The sequence below is a fragment of the Ooceraea biroi genome, chromosome 5 (genome assembly GCF_003672135.1).
Source record: "Ooceraea biroi isolate clonal line C1 chromosome 5, Obir_v5.4, whole genome shotgun sequence".
Classification (NCBI taxonomy): domain Eukaryota; kingdom Metazoa; phylum Arthropoda; class Insecta; order Hymenoptera; family Formicidae; genus Ooceraea; species Ooceraea biroi.
The window spans coordinates 7,183,137-7,209,975 of record NC_039510.1 but is presented as its reverse complement, the minus strand read 5'-3'; the positions used below and the strand labels follow the sequence as shown (position 1 = coordinate 7,209,975).

Below are 26,839 nucleotides of genomic sequence, written 5' to 3'. Positions count from 1 at the left end.
TCAATTTTGCATAAAATCTGATAACTCGAAAGATCTGCCACACTCCTCTTTTGTCAGAGATTCATATCTTCCGCTATGTCTCCATGACATCAACGCATTTTAATATATTTTCATGCCTTTGTCACGGAGTAAATTACAATTGCATAACGATATTAATACATACCAAGGAGACTAATTTCATAAACGAGTCCTTTAAAACCTTTAAAACCTCGCTGCACTAAAGCTGCACTCTCGCATGTATACGCTTAATTTGCACATGGGATCGACCCCTTCCGACCTCTTCTCCTTCATCCTCCAAGATCACACACGAACCTCAAAGAGATTCTCTATGGACGACGTAACCGCAGAAAAAAAAAGAAAGAAAGCTCTTCGAGGTTTGTCTATCCGTCGATCTAATCGACTTTTTTTTCCTCCCCTAATATCCTCTAATGTCGTCCACACCGTTTAATTGGAGCTTGACATTAGGCAAGCTTGCAAAAGTTAACAAAAAACCCACGTCGGAGAAACTAGTAAAATCGCCACCATCTGCCTCTCTCCCTTTTTATAGCAAGAGCATTTATCTCCCACCACCCTCCGGCAGGATGAGATATCGCTGACATTGGTCTTTAAGGGTGACCGGCATTCCATCTCGCCTTCACTGTCTAACGATCGAAAAGTCTAGAGAGGCGCGACACGTGATTGGCAAATTAATTAAATTTGGAGAAATCGGTCTTCGTATGAATTACGAATTCATTTTTATACTTTCCATCTCGCTATTATAACATTAAAAATAAACTACAATTTCATTATGAGCTAAGAATGTATTATGCAGTTATACAGTTGAATTGCAGTCAAAGTTTTCAAATATAGAGGCGAACAGAAAATATTATTTATTAACAAATATTTAAAAAATATTATATAATAATATTAGAAAAATAAAATATAAAATAAATATGAAAACGAAAAATAAATATTGTAAAATATTATATTGACAAACCAAGTTTATATTGACAAACTAAAATTGCAACACCAGAGTTTAGTCGTCAATCATCTCTTCAGTTTGCAATTTTCTTCCAACATTACACCTAACTCACTGAAATAGTTATAACATTACAGAGGTACAACGTATGATGCAGAAAATATATAATGCAAATTTTTCAAGTCGAACGTTGAAACTTTTCTATACGATATTCCGAAGCGGCTCTTATGGATAACGTTGCAAGTTGCGCGTGAAGAATGTACAATGAAAAGTTTCAAAGTTCTATAAATATATCTTATATCCTTGCAAAATTTCATATTCGTACGTCAAATGTAGAAATATACAATATTAAAAGTTAAAAATCATATTATACAAAAGGTAAGTTTCTGTAAAAAGATATGCATCACTCTGAGAAAAATTCTTCACGTAGTTTTACCATTTCTTTCCAAGATATGATATGCTTTCAGTTTTTTTTAAAAAGTGCTTCACAAATTTATAAAATCAAAAAGTTTTCTTACATTTTATTGAGAAATTATAGGGGAAATATATATAAGGGAAATTGCGTTAAATATTGCGGAATATATTGCATAGTCTAAAACGGACTTTATAGATTTGTAATCAGTAAGACCCTCACACACATACATACGCACACACAGCGCACACATAAAATTATAATTTTATTGTTGCGCATTTATCTTTGCTTCTTGATATAATACTGAAATTATAATAATTTATGCCGGCAGTCGGTAACAAGTATCATGCGAAGATACACGATAACCGACACAAGCAAGTTAAACTGTTTAACCCTAAACAGATACTGCTAACCAGTAAAAATTATCGATAAGAATTACTCGGTCAACAAAGAGTTAACAACAAGTGACATAATGGCGATAAAATTTTTAATCCACAGCGAAAAATCTACTTTGATAAACAGTTGTCATATTGATAAAACAAATAGTCACGTTAATTATGATTATTAATATATAATAAACGTTTATACACCGAGCAGCTAATCGTGGATGTTATAATTAGTCACGCGCGTTAAGAATTTTTAATTATAAAGTTATGTTTAACTATTCTAAAACTCGCAATCGGTATTTAAAATACCGATTTAAAACTAAATATATTGCAAATGTTCGAAATACGGCAAAAGAGGGAGAAAGTTGATAAACACAAGCAGAAATCTCGTTCGCTCTCTCTTCCCCTCTCTTTCTCTCTCTTACTCTGTACCTTTTCCTTGCGCTTTTTGCATGCGATAATTCGTTACGACATCACAATCGCGCCGGTAAAGCAAAAGAGAGAGAGAGTGGGGGCTCACTCTCACTGTTTGCAGCCACGACCGCCTCTTTCGAGTTTGTTAAAGTTGCAACTGGCGAACGGTCGCGAACGAGTGCTGTGCAACAAACGCGACTGTGTAATTCTTTGACAATTTCTCTGTTGCCTGATTGAGTAGAAAATTCGCAGTTATGGATCAGGTTGTCCAGGCGGATGTCACCTGCGACCCAAATTACGTGCCATCCGCTATTCAACTTGTAGAAAGTGAGTTCCACTAAAAATTCAAAATCGGTTAGGAATTTTGTTTTCTCATGCTACAGTCGCAAGATTGTTAATAATTAAGAGTCTTGGAATAAATAAAACATGAAATTTCCAATAATTTTCTAACATTATAAAATTCATAATTTGATATTAAATTAAATCGATATTGAACATTGAATCGATATAAACTCACTCTTTAATCAATTTTTTAAATACATATTTAATTAAGTTTTTAATAATTTTTTAAAATTAATTATCAACTTGATTATCAAACTGGCGTTTATCTCTTCATATAATATTCTCACTTATTGTTTCCTTTAACGGCAATTCTTTTATCGCAAAAATATCAAATCGCAATGTTGCGGCTGCCAGCGTCAAATCGCATTCGATTTGAGTTTACTCCAGATACAGTTACGGCGATCAGAAACGATAGTAGAAAGTGATTGATATGTCTAGAACGGGTGTCTCAAGTTTACAGCGAGAAAAATCGCGTAAGGCCTAAACGTACTGGTACAAAATAATAATAATAATAATAATAATAATAATAATAATAATAATATAACATACACTTATTACTTATAATATTAACAAAATGTTAATATTAACATTACAAATAACAAGTTTTGTTAAGATTACGAAGAAAATTACAATCTGGCATCATATAATATTATTGTCTAGCATCATATAATGTATAACTGTTTTCTTTTTTTTTCACACGAACATAAATTGATTACAATATACGTGATGTACGCTTGCATCGAGCAGCGCAATCGGTGAAAGTCGGGACTCAAGTCCCCCGTTACAACTATGTATGAAGCCTTATAGGTATGTACGAGTTCAACATTCGCAAAATTCCTTAAGCGTAACGCGTACACGTGTAGTAACCATCATTATTTTATATATTAACATAAAAAGACACATTTACATGAAGGAACAAAAAGAAATCGTTGAAATTTTATATTTTAATTAGAGAAATAGAGACATTTTGTCTAAAATGTAAAATACAAACTATAATATAATATAAAATATCTAATGAAAAATATACGACTTTCGGCGATTGCGTACATTTTGAACGTGTGGCATTTTTACAACACCTTGTATATATTGTATATCGATACTATGAGACTTGTTATCCGAGTCTTAGCCGTTGCATTTACACAGAGAAATTACTTATCAAGTAGCAAACAAGTGCTACTGATTGCTTGGATAAGTTATTTTTGCAGACTTAATATGGGTGATGTTTGGAATAAAAGATTATGTAAATCTTAACTGACTGAATGATTCGTTTTGTTTTTATTTGTTAGCGAAATTCCTTGGACAAGGTATTTTTGCAAATTTATATGGGTGATGTTTGGGATGAAAAATTATGTAAATCTTAACTACCTGAATGATTCGTCTTATTTTTATTTGTTAACGAAACTCGTTGCATGAGAAACAGTAAACAGGAAATCATCAATAAGTATTGCAATTCTTAATTTTGTTCTTTATTTTAAAATATATTCTGTATATAATAAATATAACTTTCCATTTATTTATATAGTAATCATGCACAATACTTTTTTTAATTTTAAACACGCTTTATAAATAAAATAAGAGATTATATGATAAAAGTACGATTTGTTACGTTACGGAGAATTGAGACATGTGTTGTGTCACTGTCTTACTCGTTGACTCATTACCGATAAGATAAAACAATAGCTTAAGCGACAATATTTAATGACAATGTAAAAAATGTATACCTACATGTTGTATATGTACATACCTACTATGTCTACTATGTTGCACGATCACGATATTATATTAATTATTGTATTATCAGAAAACTATTATTAAAGCATTTTTATTCTCTGTAATATAATTTAAATAGTTGATTGAAAATGCAGGATAGCAGAAAATAGCTTTGAATGTGCTTAATGCTAAAATCGTACTAAATATATTTATACCTAGTACAAAATGCAGATTGACTATATCTATTTATGTAGTTTATTCATAGACATGTATAAATAAACGGAGCATACCGCCAAAAAGCATGTGCCTGGGCGAGTAATGTGATTGCGATAGAAACAGAGACAGAGAGTGTACGCATTGTCTCTCTCTCTCTCTCTCTCTCTCTCTCTTTCCCCATGCATGCGTACATTGTTAGTTGCTATGTTCAAATACAGCAGATATAGCAATCCCTAAAAAACCTTTTTAAAAAAAGAAACAATATATACGCCAAGTACATAAAAACTCCCAACTTGTCAAAACTCAAAACTAAATATGAAATCAATAATTAACTAGCCAAGTATCTAGAACCAGTTTGAGTATTTTACCCAAACGTTTTCCATGCATACTCTCTTATCGCATGACGACATTGAAGTACTTGGCGTGCCCGAATCACATTAAAACGTCCTGTCCTACCTATAAGAGACACAAAATCATTTGCGAGTCATTATTGAAAATCATGAAGATACAAGATACAATACAAATCAAGATATTGTACAAATTTACAAGAATACATGACCACTGCGATCCGGGCACGCTAAGTACTTCAATGTCATCATGCGACAAGTTGGGAGTTTTTATGTACTTGGCGTATATATTTTTTCTTTTTTTAAAAAGGTTTTTTAAGGATCTCACTCTTTTTTGTAAATTTTTAAAATTTGATTATATTTTAGTTTTACATTCTTTTGAACATATAATTAGTATTACATAATTTCTTTTTATATGTTTTATTATCAATTATTTTGTATGCTAACACATCGTTCCGATGCAATTTGTAATAAGTTTTATTAAGAATAATCTTTTGATTTTTATATAATGTAAATTAATTTTATATATTTTATACTTTTTTCTGTTTTGCTAACAAAATTTCTCTATGTGATTTACAATATTTTTTATTATAACTTTAACTTTACTTTCAAGTAAATCATTTTTACGAGTTTTATAATTTTATGCAATGAATGTGGTAGCGCTCGACGTTATGCAGTGAAATTTGTGGTATTGGTGCAGTCAATCCCTTTCTTACTAACTAATACTTAAATTAAATAATTTATAACACTACAGCAAAGTATTATATTTATAGTACGCCTAGTATAGTCCTACCTATAATCTCTGTCTCTTTCTCTCGCTGTCTCTCACTTTCTTTCTTTCGCTTTCTTTCTCTCGCTTGCTCGCTCGTTAAGAAATTAAAACGTGTATGTGTGAACGCACCTTGATGGACAAAATCGCTTTGCATGTGTTTGTGCGAGCATACGTACGTGAGTGGTCTAAATTCCATGGAAATGAAAAACGGAACGTCACAGTTTTAACATAACGATTGCAATATCTCAGGATTGACTGCACCAATTTAATTTGAATTGATCGCGTTCGAAAGCGTGCACCCATATTATCTTATAAAAGTGCCGTTAGATTTTTGATAACGGCTTTAGTTCCTGAGATATTTTAATCACAAGTTTATGTGACCTTTCATCCGTGTTCTTTTCTTCTTTTATTGGACTGGCAAAGATAAAGTTTTCAACATCAAAATCATATTTATGTGACCTGTCAAATGATGTCGCGCTAGTGCTGTATCAAGCCGCTATTTCTCATACGGCTATTAATTTTTTTATGTACTTGGCGTCGCGACGCTACCGCATCGCTTGATTCATCATCTTTTATCATTTATTCTTTATCACTTAAAAAAACTACTTTATGCAAAAAAGAATAATTCAATATCAGACGATATAGGACGAATATTCTCAATTTTATTATTTATGTAGATAAATAATTTATTTATAGATAATAAATATTATCTGTTTATATAGATAATATTTATTATCTATTTATTTTATAGTTTATTAGCCTTTTAACTGGCGAGCTAACTTAACAAAAGCGCATTCCTTCAATTCCGTGCACGCCGCGACAAATATATTATGACGAATTAACTCACATGATATCAAGAAAAAACGAATGATGTCGAGTTTAAATTTACGTGCGTCGTCTTCAAAGAATTCCATGAGGTTAATTAGTCATGCGCGCGGAGAAGGATTTTCCAATGACGAGTTAACTCGTCATCCCCAATTAAAAGGTCAACTAGGTAATATGAGTTTCGCGTCTAGATAGCGAAACTAAATACATCCTGCGTAACACAGTTTATCGTATATTAATTTTATAGCAGGATAGGTATCTTTAAAAAATAGAAAGAAAATTTTTCAAAACATCGCTCCATTGAGTTGTATCGCCATGTAAATGAGGCCCAGATCACTTAATTAATGATCTAATATTTGTTGTCTTTTATTAAATATTATTTATCGTTTCAGGTTTAAATGCATTTGGAATCGGCTTGCTCAGCATCGGATCGGTATTCTCGATTCTTACGTTGTATTTTGCGGTTGATGCCTGTCACAATATTCTTTCCCAAAAGGATTCAAGGTTTTACAAAGCAAACGCCATCACGATCCTATCGGTGTATCCAGTCGCTAGCGTTTGCAGTCTCACGGCTATCGCGATACCAAGGTAAAAAGTAAAACTCACTTAAAAATGCGCCGCAATCACTGCAAAGCTTCCCACAAGTGATAAATACAATTATGATCATGTACAATTCTGAAATGTTATCTATATAAACAAATAGTACTTCAGAAATGATAAAAGCTTTTTTAAATTCCGGTTATAACATGCGTCAGTTTCTCTTGATAAAATTCACGAAAATGATAATGCTCATTCAATTAGATAATATATATAATATAAATAGATAATACCTCAGAAATGATAAAAACTTTTTTAAAATTCCGGTTATAATAAACAACCGCGTCAGTTTTTCTCTTGATAAAATTCACGAGAATGACAACGCCCGTTCAACTTTCGATTAGAGGCCAGCTACTCTCGGAGGCAGTGACTCAGATTTTCCTAATGATCTGCCTTTATCGGCTCTATCTTCTACTGCTGGATGTCGGTCGTCGAAAGATCAGCGAGACACCGACGCTGCTGCTGCGAGTCGGGCCCTGTTGCTGCTGGCCCTGTCTGCCCTTTCCGGACCTTCCGATGACCGATGCCAATTTATCCTGGCTAAACATCTTGGCCCTGCAGCTTCCAATCGTCCAAGTAAAGCATCTCTCCCCCTTTCTTTCTCGCCACGCTTCAATTACTTCTCGTGTTAAATAATTTTCATAATGGCTCTGGGTTTATTAAAATTTCAAAGAAGCAATGTTTCTCGCTACTTTGCGTCGCACTCTTACGTACATACTCTTGCAATCTCGAACAAACAAACAGCACAATAGCGATATGAGCTTGCATATTATATCAAGTATCACAGATACGAAAGATCTCGAAAATTTCATTCGAAATAAATCTCTTTGCATATTTTCAGAGTCTCCTTTACTTTATACTTCTCTTCATAGGGGTTGAAGAGCCGATACTTGTCACGCAGTACAGTTTATACCTTCAGCCAGTCATGGTTCTCAGTATACTTTTAGGATTGTACAGTTTAACGATCGTTACAAAAACCTTGCATTTGGCAGCTCCAGGTAATAACTCAATACAATTTATCTTCTTTATCTTATTATCTTGTATTTATCTTTCGCAATATGTGTTTATATTTGCATTACTGAAATATGGAAGTGTTGAAGATAACGACGCCTTTTACGTACGCGCATAATAAACATTTTTACTTTGTCTTTGTTTCAGATGCGAAATTACGATACAAAACGGTGGTGTTGCAACTGGTGCTATTGTTTTCCAAATTGCAGTTGGCTATTATCAAAAGTCTGCCGAGCACGGGTCTGTTTCCGTGCAATCCACCCCTCACTCCGGCAACTTATGCTAATGGTAATAACGACACGTTACCATTTCTCATCAAAATTACAAAATTATGTTAATTGCGTGACGTTGATCATGCACGTTTGTCGTTTAATATTCCGCCGCATCACCGGCGGAATGCATTCCGATGAAAGAGCAATTGCACGATCGGCCGATTTACTCAAATATCGTGAAAGGTCCTTTATCCCTAAATTTAGAATACGCCTTTCGTTGCGTCCTTAACCGACAACAAATGTAACAAAGAAAGAACTCTTACAGAAGAAAAAGATATCACGCAACATCCATGAACCTCGAATAAAAATTATGTATACGTACTCATTATGCGTACTACAAGTAGGCTGACTCAATTTAATCGCATAACACTTATGATGATTACGAACCAGAGTGTGCAAGTTATGATGCGAATCTCACACATGCATGAGATCATCTTCTCCAACTATAATCTTCGAAGATTCAGTCTTAACACCTTGATTTCATTTAATCTCTCTGGTCAATCTCTAGACAAAGACATTTTTTATGTATTTGTAACGTTCGTTACAAGTACGCAATTTCATAATTCGTAATTAAATAATTTGAATTATATTTAGCATAATTCCATTTAAGAGTTAACAATATTAAATTAAATGGAATTTAAAATAACGGCTCAATGGTAGTAGAATAATTCATCGAGTGAGTAATTCCGTCGTTCTCGATTTCAGTGACGTTTAACACGTTGATGCTAGTTGAGATGCTAGCTCTGTGCTACGTTGCCCGGCACGTATATTACGTCAATTTGGAGAAAAACCAAGAAACAGACGCGATAGATCGCAGGACATCGAATCAAGCGGAGCCGAGCAGCAACAACGACGGTAATAAGCAGCTTCCAGCTTCAATGGTGTCGATCGCGTGACAGGCTCGAAGTGTCAACTGTCGGATTATTTTCCTCGATGAATTCGAATTTTCATCACAGAAATTCCTGAAATGCGTTCCAAGCGCGCTTTTCAATCGGCAGACACAACGCGAGCGAAAAGTCAGCATTGATAGGTACAAGAGGGAAGTGCAAATTAATAGTACGTGGATACGTGTCAGGGTAAATGCTCTTACCTCTTGGTCGATAAAATCCATTTGCGTCACGCTTGAATCTTTTTATAAGTATTATATGTTGTGTTGTGGCTCATGGGTATTAGATTAAGATTCTATGATAGTCGCTGTGTGTGTATGTGTGTGTACGTGTGTGTAATTTGAGAGAGATTTAAATACATTATATAGAATGTTTTATATAGATGTATAGATATTATAGACAGAATCGAGATTCTCTTTCTTTAGATACGTTTCCTTGTAAATAATAATTTTCGTAAAATTAGAATTAATGTAGCATATTTATATATACCGATAAAAAGACCTGCTTTTTTCAATATGTTCCCTCTCCATTGATTTTACCACCATTTACGTAAATTTCTTTCTCAAATTCGTTACTTGACTGCGCTTAAGATACACAAGATCAATACACAAGATTAATACATAAGATAAATAGACAAGAGACGACGATGTATTTTCTGTGGCCAGGTTGAAACTTTATCTTTGGTGTCATCAAACATTCGTCGCATTTAAAAGGGAACGTTAATATTCCGATAACGTGTTTCCGTAAGATGTATTTAAGCGTTCTTGTCTTATTTTTATTCCCTGAGAAGAAAGATGAACATCCCGCAGATAAAAACTTATTCAAAGTCCACTCTCTTAGCTTATTATTCTTTCTCGGGTCTTTATATTTATATAGCTTTAGTCTTTTGCTTTAGTTATGCCATTCTTCTTTGCTTGCGCTCGTGAAACCTAACTAAGCTATAGAATCGAAATGATATTTCAGACATTTTCCAAACTAACGTTTGATTACGCCGGTTTGCAATCACTGACGGAGACTGACGGAGGCACAAAGACAAGCCACTCGCAGTTTTCATCTCTTTTGTTATAATTATTCGACACTCTCGACGAGGAGACAGGTGATTATATCACGTCCGAGAAGAAAAGGAAAGAAGAAAGAAACGTTACGGGGTCCGTGTGCCCCCTCATTTTTCGAGCGATTTCAGAGGACCCTTCTGCGCCTACCTGGCCCTCGGCCATAACTACAAAACCTACACCTCTTTTTCCCCCCTTCGTATTCTTCCTGAGATGCAACTCTCGCTGCTCGATCCTCGACCCTCTTCACGGGATGTGATCGTGATCGAGCTTTACAGCCGTAATAGATTTAAGTTTTCTTCGAGGGATCGGCCTAAGAACGGGACAGAGGATATTTGCCGAAACTGAATGGGTCTCTTGCCCTTTTTTTATTTCCGCGCGAATAAATCGAACATTTTTCGAGTCTTCTTCGGAGTCTTCTGCATTTTCGCGGATTAATCATGTGATTATTGTAAATATATTGTTAATCAAGAAAATCTTTTTTGTGTCCATTGACGCATTTGTATGATGTATATATAATACATAAATGAGAGCGCGAAAGAAATGTGAGACGATGATGTGACGCGAACGGGAGTGGAAAATGGGAGAAAGTGCATTTCCATGTATCGACATCCTATCGGGCATCTTTATCGGTTTAAAAGAGCCTTGACTGTCGTGGACTGAAAAATCACCGCGTCGTAATTCCCGAATTGCTGATTGGTAATCTGCTGCGGTGGGACTAATTAAGGTACAACCCACGTCTCAAATGGGCCATCTAAATTGTTTTCTACGCCGGTCCCGACTAGATAGCCTTGAGGAGGATGAAGTGAAAAAAAGAAACCAGACGATATTTCGCGAGCTAATGAACCGGCCCTAGCGGATTTTAACATAATCATCCTTATGATTTATAATAGGACATCATCCCTTCCCACATATCCTTTTATCGATGCTTCTATACTCTCAGAGTTCGTTAAAGTATTCGTGGGAGTCCGCCTATGTGAACTTGGTACCTCACTTTTATTAAATTAAGTTTTCAGTATACGAAATGTTAGCATCTCGTTCGTAGTAACAATAATTTCGTTTGTAGTTTAACACAAACAAATTATAGCATTTTGAAAAAATGAATGAATTGGCACTCGACTATAAGATAATATATGCTAATGCAGAATGGAAACTGGAAGAGGTAATAGCGAAAAAATTTCCGAATTTCGCCTATCGCTATCGCCTATTGTGCAAAGGCCTTAAATTAGTAAATTACGGTAATTTAAGAAGGTTCAGGTGCTTCAAAAAAATGCAGCCAACCTCATGGTGAAATAAAAGTTTAATGTATTGTTCTATAATGCAAAATAGAATTATGTGAATTTTTTGGAATTTTTCATGGCCTCGTTTTGAAAAAAATCGACTTAATAGGCTCAAGATTTTCCTTTTTTTCATAGGTTTTTATGGGTAATGACATAGTACACAACTTCAGAATGAAATAATGCAAGAAAAAATGCAAATGACAAAGAAAAAAAAATACACATTTAACTTAATAATTTACAAATAAATGAGGGAAAAAAGGGGATTTAGATTATCGCACATTGCATAGAGAAATTAATTATTAAAAATGACCCACTATTCCCCCCGATGAAGTACCCGAACCTCCTTAAAGAATTGGACAAATAGGTAATTTCGTTCACTTTTAAGATATCTGAAATCCGCTAGCACCAATCAATTTAGAATCGTTTGTAGTTGTTTATAGTTTATATTTTATTTTCGTTTGTATTTATGTAGTTGCTCAGTTGAAAAATTGCTGTAGCTCACATTTATAAAATAGACAACTTCGTCAATTTTGTAATAATGTCTGAAGATAATTTTGCAGCTACAAATGAAATTTCTTGACATTATTTCAATTCGTAAATTTGTGGATATTTTTTGTAGAAAACATTTGTCAGGGTGCGGAGAATCGCTGTCGTAAAAATTTCCAGATCCCTCAGGATAAGGTAGGCCCCACTCGGCCATCTGTTGCACGCGCACACGAGGAACTGGAAAACACTTTCCAAGAGATCAAGTCGACATATGGCACGCGGGCAGACGGATTTATCTTCTGAGAGAAAAAAATGCATTTTGATCTTACCGAGAAATCCTGTCCGCCGAAAATGTCGAGGGAGGCGGAATAAGTGGCCGAACATCTTTTATTGTACGAGAAGGTTGGGCTAGCGCAAAGCAAAAAAGAAAAAGAAATAATCGAGTTAAAGTAGCGTATCCAAGTATCCAATATTGCGCGCTGATCGCTAGAGAAAGAGGAAGAGAGAGAGAGAGAGTGTGTGTGTGTGTGTAATATTATTTAAACGATATTCAAGCGATATTCAAATGATAATCAATATAAACGATCAATAAATATAAACGTTATAACCACTATTTAATTGAACAAAATGATATTAATTGAGGAAGCAATTATCTCTTATCGCCACGCGTTCGCAATTTTATCGAATGTTACGCCAATTAGAATGGCGGACGTTGTATAAATTCCGAGATACGTCGCGAGATTGTAATTAGTTTCTCTGCCGTGTGTTTTCAAATGTACAAAAATAAGGCAAAACGTTATTAAAAAAAATGTCCTCCTTCCTGAAAAAAACCATACCAACGATTCCTTCTCAAGAGTCAGCTTCAACAGCTTCAAAGCTCTTTCAAGATGCTGAAGGAAGTAGCTACTTAGAGTTCCAACACGCTCTTTCAAGTAACGAACTGACAAGAGTGTGTACACGACAACGCACTTATTATAAAACACTTGCATGTACGATCTTCGTCAGGATATTTCAAGTTCTCTTTGCATGACAAGCGGCATAATCTTAACGACGGTATATAATACACTCGAATAAAAAAACGGTTACATTAAATTCTGAGTGCTGTCGATGTATCATATAACCGACACGTTCAAGTGGAGAGTAAAATTACCGTACAAAAAATTCTGATTTATCTCTAGCATATGATGTACCATCACGCTTCATATACATGTGTTTCTATATCTATAAATGTGTTTCTCTTCCTCCATAACATTATAACATCTGGTATACATCAGGTTTTGCAGTAATAAATACAAAGCGGATAAACAAATAAATCGATTCATTTGACGGGGATACTGCAAAATATTTTTGTCGCATATCGGGAAGAAGGGAGCATGAGGAGGAACGATCTTACGTGCATCTCTTCTTTCGTATTGAAATTCAAATTAAAAATCCCGAATCATAAAATTATCTCCGAAAAACGAAAAGCCGAGCAAGGCGCGCCGAGTAATTTTCAGGCAATTTTGTGGTGGGCCCCAACCTCCCTTCCTCATCCCCTTCGTCACTTCCTCTCGCTCTCTGAATCCCCTTTCGAGCGATCCTGCTAGAAAATAATGACCTGCACCGCCGGCGACCATATGGTCGCGCGAGGAATGGTCCTCTCTTCGAAAAGGCCGAATGCACACGAGCGAAACTTTGGGCCTTCTTTGACGTATCCCAGATACCGCTCGATACCTTCTGCTTCTCTTCTAGAGATGATGGATGGATCGCGCGTTTCTGAATCGAGCGTGACAAAACTGAAATAGAGCTCTGGAGTATTCAAGAATGACTGGATTTGATTTTTCCGAATTTCTCTCGATGATTAATTGTACGTAGAGCCTGTTTTATAAAAAAGTGTCTGATTAAAATAAACGCGACGAGTATCAATCTCGATACAATTTCGTGAAGGACGATTGCGAATTGATTGCCCTGAAATAAAATAAAATCAGTTGTGCGTGTATCCATCCTCTCTTCCTTTTTAATTTCGTATCCAACGGTGCTCTATCTTTCCTTTTCTCCTTAATTCCTCTTCTCTTTAAAATATGCTAAACTCCCCACGGCGTTTCCAACACTGTTATTTACGAATTATGAACGTTGCAAGCGACGGAAGGGCATAATGATTGCGCGATGAAGCCCGGGCCAATTTCCACTTTAAGCTTTACCAAATGACCCCGACTAGGACCCAATATGCCTCCCTCTCCCTCTCCTCTCTCTTCCACTTTCCTCTCTCTCTTTCCCTTCTCACTCCTTCTTCTTTGTCTACTTCTATCTCTTTACTTTTCTATAATACCTCTTAAATCAATCAGTGATGTGTTAATTTTTAATCAAAAATGAAGGAATAAGGAATTCGGGATTTAATTGATTTTAGACATCTTTTCTAATACTTTAGATAATTTAATCAAGAGTTTGGGATGTGTCAATTCGTTTGAAATTCTGCACTCTTCAGACTATTCGCGTATCTTTGACATATCTCTGACGATTCGTGCGGTTTTTTGCAAATGAAGTGGGATTTCGTTTTCAGGAAATCATTAAGTCCCGACGAAATCCTTTTTTCACCGCGAGTTCCATTCAGGCACACGAAATATGACTATAAGTATGCACGTGCGTGCATATATGGACCATATTAGCCTTTGTATAATCGCTGTAAGCGTGCAGTAAATTAACGGTGCGCGAACAACACGAAACACATTATTCTTTTGTAAAGTATCGACAAATTTGGGAATATCTGCATGCAGCTTCATGCTCGTAGCTCACACTTGTACATCTATAGTGCATATCTAAAGTCCTTAAAAAGTACTTAAAATGCAAAAACTATAGGTACTATAAAATGGAAATCTTACTATACTTCGTACGATATGGTATAAAGGGATTCCGTAAATAATTCAACGTGTAGCTGAAATATATTTTGCGTGTAAAATAAATCACGTTTTGCAGGGATTCTCCCTGTAAACCTCTAGCTAGCTTAACATTTTCAGGACGGAAAACCTCAACTGAATGATATTGTACTATCGCCTGCCCTAATATGCCATAATGTAGCGCGAAGAAAGGCAGTAAAAGTCCATCCTCTCTCCTCTGACCGTGCCTTTGGTAACCATCGGTAGCCAGATGGATCATAAATACCGTTTTTCGAGAATTTGTCAAACGTAAACGCATCGGGATCGGGGCCCGCCAGTGTCCTCCTCCAGCGAGACCTACGAAATTCTCAATGGTGATTTCTGGCATCACCTGTCCATTAAGATAAATGTGTCCGCACCACTGCTTATTCCGCTTCGCGACGCAAGTGCGAGAAACGAGGGGAAACGACACGGTCACAATGAAAATTTGTCGCAGCCACATTTGACGCGAAAACTAGCTTACAAAGCGACTTGGTTGCCTTTCGACAAGTCGAAACGACGAGCCGGCTAGAATTTTCCGCTTTGTTAATCCCGCTCAATGGATTTCTTTCAAGTTATTCGGCGAGTCATGCGAGATACGTTTTGTTCGATCTCAGCAATTTGCGAAAGATCGATTTCGAGAATAACAGATCCAATAAATAAATAAATTACAAGCTCTTTCTTGATTCTTAATGTTTTTATCAGTTTAATGAAAAACAATGAATGTAATGCTTCATTACCATTAAAGAAGACAAACTTTCTTTTCCTGGTTCTTGAAATTTTCAGGGCAGACAATTAAGATAGTGCTGGAACAGAACACGAAACGAGGCGCGTGCAACGAGTAAAAAAGAAATGCGGTTGCAGTAAAATGCGGTCGCAGATAGAATCTAAATCTCGATCGGCGACGAGAAACGTAGCTACGAGGCCCTTGTTTCCTGCGGAATGGGACGTTATTCTCCAGGCTAGTACCTGGAAAGCGAATGCAATCTTACGGAAAATCGCCGGACCTACATAATCCCTCGTGTCCCCTCGGATTACAGGGACGATAAATAATCTGCGCTTGCGCTCGTCAAAGTACGAGAAAAATAGTGAAGACACGACGGCGCGAGAGCTAAAGCGCCTGTATGTTACGAAGAAAACCGAGAAAGACGCTGGCGTTGTATGCCACGCGGATTACCAGATGCTACAAAATATATTACACCTACGGCGAGAAAAGGGAAATTGTAGAGAAGTTTTAAAGAAGATCGAACTAGGTCAAATAATTGCTGTTTCAAAAATCTTGAAGCGAACTAAACAAACAAAACAAAATTGATAAAACAGCCGTCAAAGTCTTATTAAGGAGAATAAGCAAAAAAAGAAGAAGGATGAAAAAAAGTCATATCAAACATAGATCCGGAAATGCTTCCTTTGAAAGTTATGAATACTTTTTATTTACAACAAACTTTGATAAAAAAACGTTTCTCGTTGCATTGATGTAGAAAATAATTTCTTTTCGCATCAATGCAAGCCATATCGAAGTTCCATGGATTGTCAAAAACGTTCAAAAATTCCTAGGGACATTTAAGATTCTCATTTATGATACTCGTGTTGCTACTGTGGACGTACTAAATCGTATTATCACTTTGTGTGATAAAATACGAAATAAAAAATAAATAAATAAAAATACGAAATATTGCAGGAAGTTTTGAATATCTTCAATAATCTATGGAACGCCAATCTGAAGTATTTCCAGCAATTGCTTTAATGAAATGTCCTTTTACCAAAGTTTGTTGTAAATAAAAAATGTTTATAACTTGGAAAGGAACCATTTCCGGACTTATGTTGATATGACTTGTTTTTATCCTTACAGTGAATAGAATATAATCTTAAAGTTTGGCCACCTATTTCTGAAACAACCTGTATATGTCTCATTATATACAAATGATATTAATTTTCATAAATGTCATCGTGCGAGCAGAATTAGAGCCGAGTCGCGTCGATCCAGGTGCGCACAATGTCGAAACTGTCGCTGCTCTCTCGCGTTTATTCAAGGGACACCGAAATCCGTTGCTGCCCATGGACCCAGCACGCCACCTTGAACCAACCTAGATGAATGAGTACACGCTCGGGGTCCTTTTCTATTTTGCCACCGGGCATAACGCGAGGGATGTAACGCGGCTCTCCCGCTCGCTAGCGTCACATATATTTCATCCCACAATCAAACGACGAGACCAACACCCTTATTTGTACACATCCTGTGAATTGTGGTGTAGCGCGGGGCACCCAGATCCCGACATCCGGCGGACGACTGAGTAAGGCCCACCCTTCGTATTCTATATCTTTTATTTTTTCCCTTTGATTGCGAAAGTGGGTGGAGCGGAGATCGCGTACCTACTTGCCGGATGAGGCATACATCGCTCGAAAACTCTCTAATATCAAACTAATGGACCGATCGTGATTATTGGATTCACAGAGTGCGTCTTTTCCATTCGAATTTATTTCTATCCTCCTTTGTTGTATCGAGATTTTCAAAGGAAAGCAAAAACAAGATGAACGTGTATAAATAATTTCGAAATCTTAGCGAATATTGTTTCGACCGTTGTTATGATGCTTCTCAGAGCCCGCCGTAATTACTCATAGCTCGTACGGTCCACGTTCTGAACGGCATATGGCTCAAAATGCCATCTTACTTTCGAAGGATAGAGCACTTTTTTACCACAGAAAAGGAAAAAGAAAGACCAACCACTTCACCAGCAATATTTGAGCACGGATGAAAATTGGTTCCGTAGATCGAACGTATCAAATATTACTTCACGTTTTACAGATAAAATCATATTGTTTTAAGGCAGCACGTGCGCGCTCATACTGGCCTACATTTCACGTAAGCCGAATAATTCGGTCAATACTTGAATTTCGAGGCTGCCCATATGTCGAGGAACGAGGTATAATTATGGAGGGATGCTCGCCTCGGCGGCGAACCGAACCGACGAAAATCCAGGGAGAGCGCGTGGTAGGGGACGCGCGGTTATATAAGGAGGGTCCTGAACTCCGAAGGGTCGCAGTCGCGTCGATATTCCGGTTGTGGAATCTATGCCTGTGGTTTCCACGTATCTCACAAGCACGATCCGCGCGATCGGGTAGACGTGTTCAATCTCGAGCTTCATTTCTAAAGTATACGCGTATTCTTGTGATAAAAAGTTGAAAAGAGAATTGATTGATTTTTTAAACACATAAAAATGATGACCGCGTGGTTTCTGCCGCTGATGTTCTACGCGTCCTTGACCTTAGCAGTAGGCATGGATCTTGGACCAAGCATCAGAATCGCTCAGTGTCGATCAACATGCCTGAAAAGTCACGGAACCGCCGATGGCGAGTGCGACAAGAACATCGGTTGCCAGGAGGTAATTAATTTCCAAGTTTCGAATTCCAACACAGGGTAACATGTTCGCGCGTAACAGTCGCTTCGGAAACATTTTCCAAATAATGTTTTTATCGTACAGATAGATATAAAATAGGTATAAAAATAATAACTCTGTAAGCTAAGCTCTTTGATCAGCGATCGATACAATTTCGCTTGCGTGACGTATCGTATTTTCGCTTTTCCTGAACGCGTATGAGTCAGAGAGAGCACCGGTCTCATAGCTGGGAAATTCGGAAAACAGATGACTGATAAATTGTGGCGTTGGTGAAAAGAGGGATTTAATGACAATCACCAGGTGTGGCCGCCCTATCCCTTCGATTCCTACGATCGATTGGAAATCGCGATTAGGGGAGTAGAGGAACATAATGCGCGAGAAAGTTGCTCATTCGGTACCGTATGCAGTGTCCATTAGTCTCGGGGGATCCACCGATTCCGTGTCACGCAAGGGGGCCCAATGTTCGAATTTACACATGAGCCTTTGTGATGAATGTATTCTGGGAAAGAGGGAATTCAAAATTGGAATAACAGCTTGCCGAGGGAGCAGAAACGGCCCTTCGGGCCTTTCTCATTAGAACACTATATAGTTAACTGTTCTCTTGAGGAACCGAGAAAATTACAATTTACACACCATGAAAATTTAATATAATAATAATATAAAAATTTCGGAAAATAATAATGAGCCATTTCTGCGATTAATTAAAATTTTGATTCGATGAGGTGATGAAGGAGGAGGAGGAAGAGGAAGAAAATAGATGCTTGTTCGATCGAAAGTAAATGATTGTTATTGCATTTCAATTAGCAGGAGCTTGATGTAATGCAAACAGGGAACGAAAGAAATAATGCATTTTCGATATTCCAGAATACAGATTTTCGCAAATATTTTCTTAATACTTATTAGATATTTTTCTAATATCGCTAATATCGATTTTTCCCCAAGTTGGTTTTCTCGGTCCTTCGTATTATCGTAGTATTCCCGTTTTTTCTCAAAAGATGTGCCCTAACCGGCCGTTTTTCTTTTCGGACATTTATTTCACTTTACGAGCCTATCGTTGCCGGACAAACGAGTCACTGATTTTCAGATTAGAACAAGATGACGCGACGCGATCCAAGTCGATAATCGCAACTCGGTACTCAGTCTGATCATTGTCCGATAAAGCCAAGATCGACGGATCCGATTTTGCTGGAAGAAATAAGTTGGATTCCTTCACCTACCGATATAATCTCCCTATCTAATTTATTCAGACGATATCTGAATTTCTCGATTACGAATCTTCCAAAAATAAAATGGTACATATTGTACCTGCGATTATAAACAATATTAAACAAATGTAAGATGAGCTCTTTAAAGCCCGAATGTCTATTCTGTGGGTAAGATGCAACTCAGCGTAGCTTTCGGGAAATGTCATTAGCGTGTGAGGCCTTTCGTTTCTACGAAGTGGAGGGTCAGCTTTAGCGAGTGTACGCCTCGGAGAAGGGTAATCGGGGATCGAAAGAAGGAAAAAAAGGGATAGGCCGCAAGAAAAAAGAAAGTCGAATTTAGGAACGGGCGAGCCCACTCGAGACTCGGTACCCCAATAAATATGAAGACAACAACAACGACGACGGTGCCTGTTATGCTCAGAACAGGTTGGAGCTAATTCAGTTCCCCTTCCTCTTCTCCGTTCCCCCTTTTTCTACCTTCTTTACGGTGTTTCCCTGCCCTTCTCCTCCCTCGCTTCTTTCTCTCTCCTTAAATCGTTCGATTCAACGTTTTTTATCTTGGCCTCTCTTTCTGCATCAAATCTACTCTCTTCCTCTCTTCTGCCCACCTCCCTCTCTAATAGCGTCTCTTTCTCCTGGCGCGTCCCGTAACTGAAAAGTTTTTGTGCGTCGTTAAATCTCTGGCTATTTTTCAAAGTCCTTCGAGAGACAAAACCTTGACGAGTCAAAATTTTAAAGTCTGAAGATTTAAAAATCCAATTAAACTTGGAATCTAATTCAAAAGAATTTATTTTCTACTTCTACTTCTAATTAAATGCTAGATGTTTATACAGCCTTTTTTTCTGTTTACAGTGCTGGTATAGCTGCTATGTGTTTGAATATTTGTTTGAAAAAGAGGCAATGCGTGAGATGTGCGAGAAACACGATTTTCACAATGTAAGTAAGCGCGTGATAGGATTCTTATATATCGTATGTCAAATCGAGCATCTATCCCAAATAAAAAACTTGTTTAATAAAATTAATCGAAAAAAATGAGATATATAATGATAAATCTTAATCTTTCTTCTTGTTTAATTTTAATTTAGGTGACAATTCTACCTGACTTGCCTTGCAAGCATTTATCGAAGAATCCGGTATCAAACGCACATCAGGTAAAAGCGTTTTCTATTTAGGATATATTTAACTTTTTATATAATATCACGAATTGGTATTCGGGCGATCTCCTTTGCCTTGAGGCAAGGGTTAAAAGTACAAATCGATTAACCTCAGAAGAATCTCGGTTGTCGCTCGGGAATAACCATCGGGAGATTTTATAAAAAAGAACGAAGACCGAGCGGTCTCGAAGAAGGATGATAATGCTTATAGGTAGAGAGTGAAACTCTAGGAAACGGCTACCTGCCAATTCTCACGGAAAGCCCGTTCGAATAGAAAACGGTCTTGTACAAAAGCTAGACTCCCTCAAACATTCCGAAAAAGTCGATTCTTTCTTTTCCCTTTTTTCTTAATTTTAAATTTATTGCGAAAAGTTTAATTTTTTCATGATAATGGAAGTTATTTGATAAATTCGTGTAGAATGTGTACAGTACATATAACACAGTGTTTGTCAATCTCATAATATCGTCTTTTCAGTGTTTGGGTTGCGACACAGCATGCACGTTTTTCCAAACTAAAGGAAAGGAGATAGAAACTTATGACGCAAGCAAACTGCCGGCACCCGAACGAGATGAAGTCCGCATGAACAAATACGATGTGGCTGTAGTAATGCACAAAGATCTGATAGGAATATGGAGAGAGGACAACTACTATTCCGCAAAGCAGAAACCCACGCTCGCACCGTTTGGATGGATTATCGTCGTCGACGAAAAAGGCATGATAAAGCAATACAGGTAAATTACAAAAGAGTATTAATAATTTATATAAGATAAAAAGTGTCAAGGTATAATATGCGCGCTTAAAACTTGGTGTTTAGTGAAACGCAATGTCAGAGCCGTTTGTGTTTTCTTCAAGCGACACCATGTACATATCAATTTTTCCTTTTAATCTATAAAACTATCAAGATTCTCGTAATATATTTATAATATATTTATGTATATTATATTTATAATAGTTTCATGTCAATGTTATTCTGATCAAGATACTCTGCATCTTCACTTCGTTTGCACACGAGAAAAATGTGATCGTTATTACAGCTGGGAAAAATGGTGGCCCAAGTTGGATACACTTCTATACGGTGGTACTCTCGATCAAGCATATATCACGTGGCATGACTGGCGTGCCCAACTGAGTCAGCAACGCAAGAAATTCACAGATCTCAGCCCATCTACACTCGAACACTTCGATAAAAATGAGGAATCGGACAAGCCAACGTTCGTCGTCACTTGGGAGAAGACGGGATACGGCATCACGGGTAACCAGGTAATTACAGATTAAACGTGTCGCGTATATTTGAAGCACTTACTTCAAATAGATAGATTCATGTGTACTCGATACACAGATACGTATCTGTTAGACTCGAATATTCGTAAAGAGATTCCATTTGATTTCTGCAGGAGACAAAATGTGAATCGGCGCAGATCTCTTTGTCGCCCGGTTACAAATACCTGATTAGGGTAGCAAGCAGCGATGGTCCTGGAAGCCATCCGATCACCATCCATGCCCAGCGTTGGACCGATGTTACGATAAAAATTATCGATATCGAATTTAACCTTGTCCATTGCGTATTAATGATACTGGTAGTGTTTGTATGCATGGTATTAACAATTATAGCTCTCGAGGTAAAACACGTTTTACTAAGGTTCAGGAACCGTTTAAACAACATAGAAATGGCGCTGCTAGAAAGCTGCGATATGGAACTGGAGAGGCTGACGCTAAAAGCTACAAACTCGTCGAAGAAAGATTCCAAGAATTCGAAGGATACAAAAGTATTATCGACTTATGTAGTGCTAGATATACTACATAACGGCGAGTCCGAAACGAAAAATGAAACGCAGAAGCCTATGAAAACAAAGGCGATATGCGATGCAAATGTGACAAACGATGCAAATGTGACAAACGATGCAAATGCGACAAACGATGCAGAAGATGTCAAGTGATTTTATCTTACGATGTAGATTCTCGTCTAGACCAATAAGAACAACTCAGGAATTTTGCTTGCTGTCACGAAAGAAACATCTTCAGTTACTGACGATAAAGACATCCGCGAGCATATTTCGTCAATAGCTTTGTCATGGATGAACGAATCATTCTTTAACGAAATGTGTGAATATTCTTTTCACGAGAGCGTTGCTCATCGCATCGATGAGCATCCTCGCTTTAATGTATGTTTTTTACAATTATGGTTTATTTCGAGGATATTGTAAGTACCGATCCCAATACACATTGCAATATATTCTGTCTAAAATTTTTCTATCGGGATCGGAACATTTCAGATATATCGATACCTCTGTGTCAATATTGTAGGAAAGTCCGATGATATCGGAGAAACTTGTGACTATCAATACTATTTTTAATACAATATAATTGCACGCGAAAAGATATAAAATATCGAAAGCTCAAATGTACAAATCAGATAATAATAGTAGAATACAAATAATATTAGTCGAGATTTGCTCAGATTGTTGATATTCTTTTTAGAAACAAAATAGATAATGTTGAATGCCTCTCTAGCTCAACGCAACGGATAGACTGAATTCCAAGAGTTCCTAATGTCGAAAATCAACAGCAACGTAATCGAGCAACAAATATTTATTTGTAAATACATAGTTGTGGTTTTGTGTAATCTATTGTAATTGTAAAAAATTTAGTAGAATAAATGTACTATATTTCTCTTAAGATATCATTCCATTTATATACTTTATACTCCATTTATATTATTATACTAACAATAAGCTGCGATTATATAATTTGCTTTTATTCTAAGAGACTTATATACTATAATAAATTCAGATATATAATAAATATCATAATATTTTATAAATATTAAAAATATTATCAAATTTCCTCAAAACGCTTGCGACAATTGTGACACTCATTGTCAGGCCGAGAAAAGCGAGAAGCGAAAAAACGGAGGGAGAGTTTCTTATGAATCTTCTGATTCCTAAGGAGAAGATCTTGAAAAATTTTTCAGAATATTGAAAATAATTCTTCCCGGAAAAGATCCTCTCTCTATCTGTCTATCTATCCTCTTCACTGTCCTCTAGCCTGTCCGTGGAGTGCATTGAACTCGAGTGAGACGAACTCACGATGAGTCGACGAAAGAATCGTTGCTGTACCACGCACGCACTCGCGCGCACGCATACACGGTAAAAAGTATGTCGTGGCCTCGAACAAGGTCCCGTTATCCTAGGCTTCGCCTTGAACGTTTTCATCCTCGCAGTCTTGACTCGGAAGTCGAGCCAAGATGATGATATCGCTACTGCTTGCCACCTTCCTCGTCAAGTTTCCTCATCAACTAGCACAATCGGAGACGAATGGACTTGTCACAGTTGTCACGGTCCTAGGGACCTCTGTGTTGCCCATTGGACTCGCCGCCGGACCGAGGTATCGTAAATTAGGCAGATTAACATAAATTTCGGATAATTCGGTTAGACAGAGATTTTAAAGCTCGAAGCAGTGTCTTGTCATCAAGACTGTTAAGAAAGCCGAGATTGACACACGTAAGCGAGCAATAATCAACAATGCATACGCATCGGTTAATTATTTATACTTGAGCTATTCTCGAACGTCGTTTTCCTTGGCACAGTGTGATTAGAATTTTTCTTTCGCCACGCGAGGTAACCGCTCGAGTTACCAATGAATGAAGAAATATCCGAGCAATGACGAGCAACGATTTTGCAACCTTAGTGTATTAATAATGGATCGAAAGATACAATTTGTGTCATCGTTTTTTTTTCAAATCAGGAGTTTATTACATTTAATCATCTAGGTACGTGCCAAAATGGAAGAAACAAGCGTGCGAAATACCAGCGTCCCAACACCCCAATTCCCACTACATTTGCGACGAAGCTGGCGAAGTAAAATGTTTACCAGGTACGAAGGAGAGTTTTTCGTTTCGGAACATGAGATCGACAATAAGCAAAATTTTTACTAGAAAATATATTATATAATTGATTATTTATTATTTATTATTTAGGATGGACCGGAGATCTTTGCGATGTACCAATTTGCCGCAAGGGTTGCGATCCCCTTCAAGGCTACTGTCGACGTCCCGGGGAATGTCGTTGCAAACTGGGCTTTTATGGCGAACTATGCGACAAATGTGTGGCTTTGCCAGGCTGTCAACACGGAAGGTAAGATCGATTGATTAACGTGCAAAGAATATACTTTCCAATTTTTCGCGAATAAATTTTCACCTTTGACAAACACGTTTATGAATATGAAAATCAAACGGCATTTAAAGCCGATCACTGAATTCCTATACGATCGTTCACCCACACGCTTGCTATAATGCGGCGCGACTTATCGTTTCGTATGCCATGAATTGAACTCCACTTGAACAATAACGGGTATCGTATCGGAGCCTCGGTTTGCTTTCACCTTGGGCGAACGAGCGAGTCTGATTTCCGCGTAACACGAAACCAAAGTGATCTTTCGTGAATAGCGATCGATTCTGTTCGATAGATTAGCAGGCATTTGACATCATGATTTTCTCTTTTAGGTGTAACGTGAGCTTTGAGTGCTCCTGCGATCCCGGCTGGAAGGGCATGTTCTGCTCCGAGCCTATCTGCGCAGCTGACTGCCTGTCGAGTCAGGGCTACTGCGAGAAACCAGGCGAATGCAGGTAATTTACCTTATTGCAATATTTCATATGTACGTGCTTCTTCAGATTCAGACATTAAGGAAAAAACGCAATGGATGATTCACTAGAGCTTTATTGACACAAACGTGTCAGAAAAGGGAAGACGGAGACTTAACGCGTTTTGCTTTTTTAGATGTCGTTTAGGTTGGCAGGGTCCCAAATGCAAACAATGCGCGGTATTGCCGGGCTGCACCCATGGGACCTGTCAAGGGCCCCTGGAGTGTCGATGCGAGCCAGGCTGGACCGGACTGCTATGTCAAACACGTAAGTTTGTTCCCGAAACGAGAGGAACAAACAGAGAGACTCTTTCGAAAATAAACGGGAACGTGACTATCGACGAGGGCCACTTTATTTTTCTTTCGCTCGAAACTTGAATTTGAAACGGAGAATCTTTTCCCTAAATATACATCAAATCTTTCGTGAATCCACTTTGACGAAATAAGAAATGTACGTGCAGCAGAAACGCGAGAACTTGTATCGAACGAAAAAAGAAAAATGTCCAAAGTCACGTACGTTTTACGTCGACACGATGGATAGAGTTAGTTGCGTATAATTTTCCGCGGTTTATTAAAGTTACAAATAATCATCTCTTTAAAAATAAAATAATACGTTACACATGTATATATAACAAAATATGATTATCCATCAGCGATCTGCGCGCAAGGATGCAGTCGGGAACACGGTAACTGTCGGCGACCGGGCACGTGCAGATGCCGCGTCGGCTGGACGGGCCCCAACTGTACCGAATGCGTGCCCTATCCCGGATGCGTGCATGGTTCGTGCAAACGGCCGTGGGACTGCCGATGCGAACCTGGCTGGGCCGGTGATCTGTGCAACGAGAAGCTTACTTACTGCGACGAGCACCCCAATACCTGTCGGAACAATGCTACTTGCATTAGCATGACTCACGAGGACGGCAATTATAGGTAAGACTCGCTCGCTCGACTTGATCGTATTATAAAACGTCGACGCGAATAAAATAAAAAACGTGTGTGCGTTACTCTTGCAGATGTATTTGTCCCCTCGGCTACATGGGTCGACAGTGCCAGATAAAAACTATGATGCCATCGGTGGAGCTGGTACCACCGACTCCCGATATCACTCTAGAGACTTCGCATGAAGTCCAAGATCTCGCGGATAAGCCGAGCATCGAAGAAATTTCGAATGAGGAGGGACCTACCACGGAAAAGGAACAGACCGCGGAACCTCTTGGACCCATCGTGATTACGGACCCACCGAACACCACTGCTATCATTACTACCACCACCACTGTGAGTTCTGCTGCAACCGCGGAGAAATGGCCAACGGAAGCGACCACGAAATCAAGCGAAAGGGACCACGAGAACGAGACGTAAAAAGACAACGGCCTGACGGCAGATTTAATATTATTTCTTTATTTATTTATTTATTTAAGCTTTCGCAAGCGACAAAGATATTTAATAATGGGGGTCAACGTGAGATCTAAACCGACCGAAAAATCATTTCTTCACTAATTGACTAGATTTTATTGTGTATTACATTATATATTTGATCGAATAATAAAGATGGTGTTGTAGTAATCATCAACGATGATCAATGATGATC

The 26,839-nt window shown here is 37.6% G+C and overlaps 2 protein-coding genes across 2 annotated transcripts; both read left to right on the top strand.

The window, feature by feature from the left end:
• The first annotated feature begins 2,146 nt into the window (after positions 1–2,146).
• LOC105286888 (organic solute transporter alpha-like protein 3) lies at positions 2,147–9,665 on the top strand. The gene is made up of 6 exons (XM_011352161.3): positions 2,147–2,497; positions 6,775–6,970; positions 7,324–7,555; positions 7,821–7,977; positions 8,138–8,278; positions 8,968–9,665. Exons 1-6 carry the CDS (start codon positions 2,425–2,427, stop codon positions 9,156–9,158), a joined length of 990 nt encoding a protein of 329 aa, XP_011350463.1. The 5' UTR covers positions 2,147–2,424; the 3' UTR covers positions 9,159–9,665.
• Positions 9,666–17,868: 8,203 nt separating this feature from the next.
• Positions 17,869–26,821, top strand: LOC105286890. Its single transcript, XM_011352163.2, has 13 exons — positions 17,869–18,238; positions 20,311–20,394; positions 20,544–20,609; positions 21,088–21,344; positions 21,648–21,873; positions 22,008–22,549; positions 23,848–23,997; positions 24,383–24,486; positions 24,590–24,746; positions 25,115–25,237; positions 25,389–25,519; positions 25,905–26,181; positions 26,265–26,821. Exons 1-13 carry the CDS (start codon positions 18,074–18,076, stop codon positions 26,608–26,610), a joined length of 2,628 nt encoding a protein of 875 aa, XP_011350465.2. The 5' UTR covers positions 17,869–18,073; the 3' UTR covers positions 26,611–26,821.
• Positions 26,822–26,839: the final 18 nt, after the last annotated feature.

Bases quoted from the DNA above. Each gene is read 5' to 3' on its own strand.
- LOC105286888 (XM_011352161.3), top strand. From the start codon at position 2,425: ATGGATCAGGTTGTCCAGGCGGATGTCACCTGCGACCCAAATTACGTG. The intron at 2,498-6,774 runs GTGAGTTCCACT...TTATCGTTTCAG, and splicing joins CGCTATTCAACTTGTAGAAA to GTTTAAATGCATTTGGAATC. The intron at 7,556-7,820 runs GTAAAGCATCTC...GCATATTTTCAG, and splicing joins TGCAGCTTCCAATCGTCCAA to AGTCTCCTTTACTTTATACT.
- LOC105286890 (XM_011352163.2), top strand. From the start codon at position 18,074: ATGATGACCGCGTGGTTTCTGCCGCTGATGTTCTACGCGTCCTTGACC. The intron at 21,345-21,647 runs GTAAATTACAAA...TCGTTATTACAG, and splicing joins GGCATGATAAAGCAATACAG to CTGGGAAAAATGGTGGCCCA. The intron at 24,487-24,589 runs GTACGAAGGAGA...TTTATTATTTAG, and splicing joins CGAAGTAAAATGTTTACCAG to GATGGACCGGAGATCTTTGC.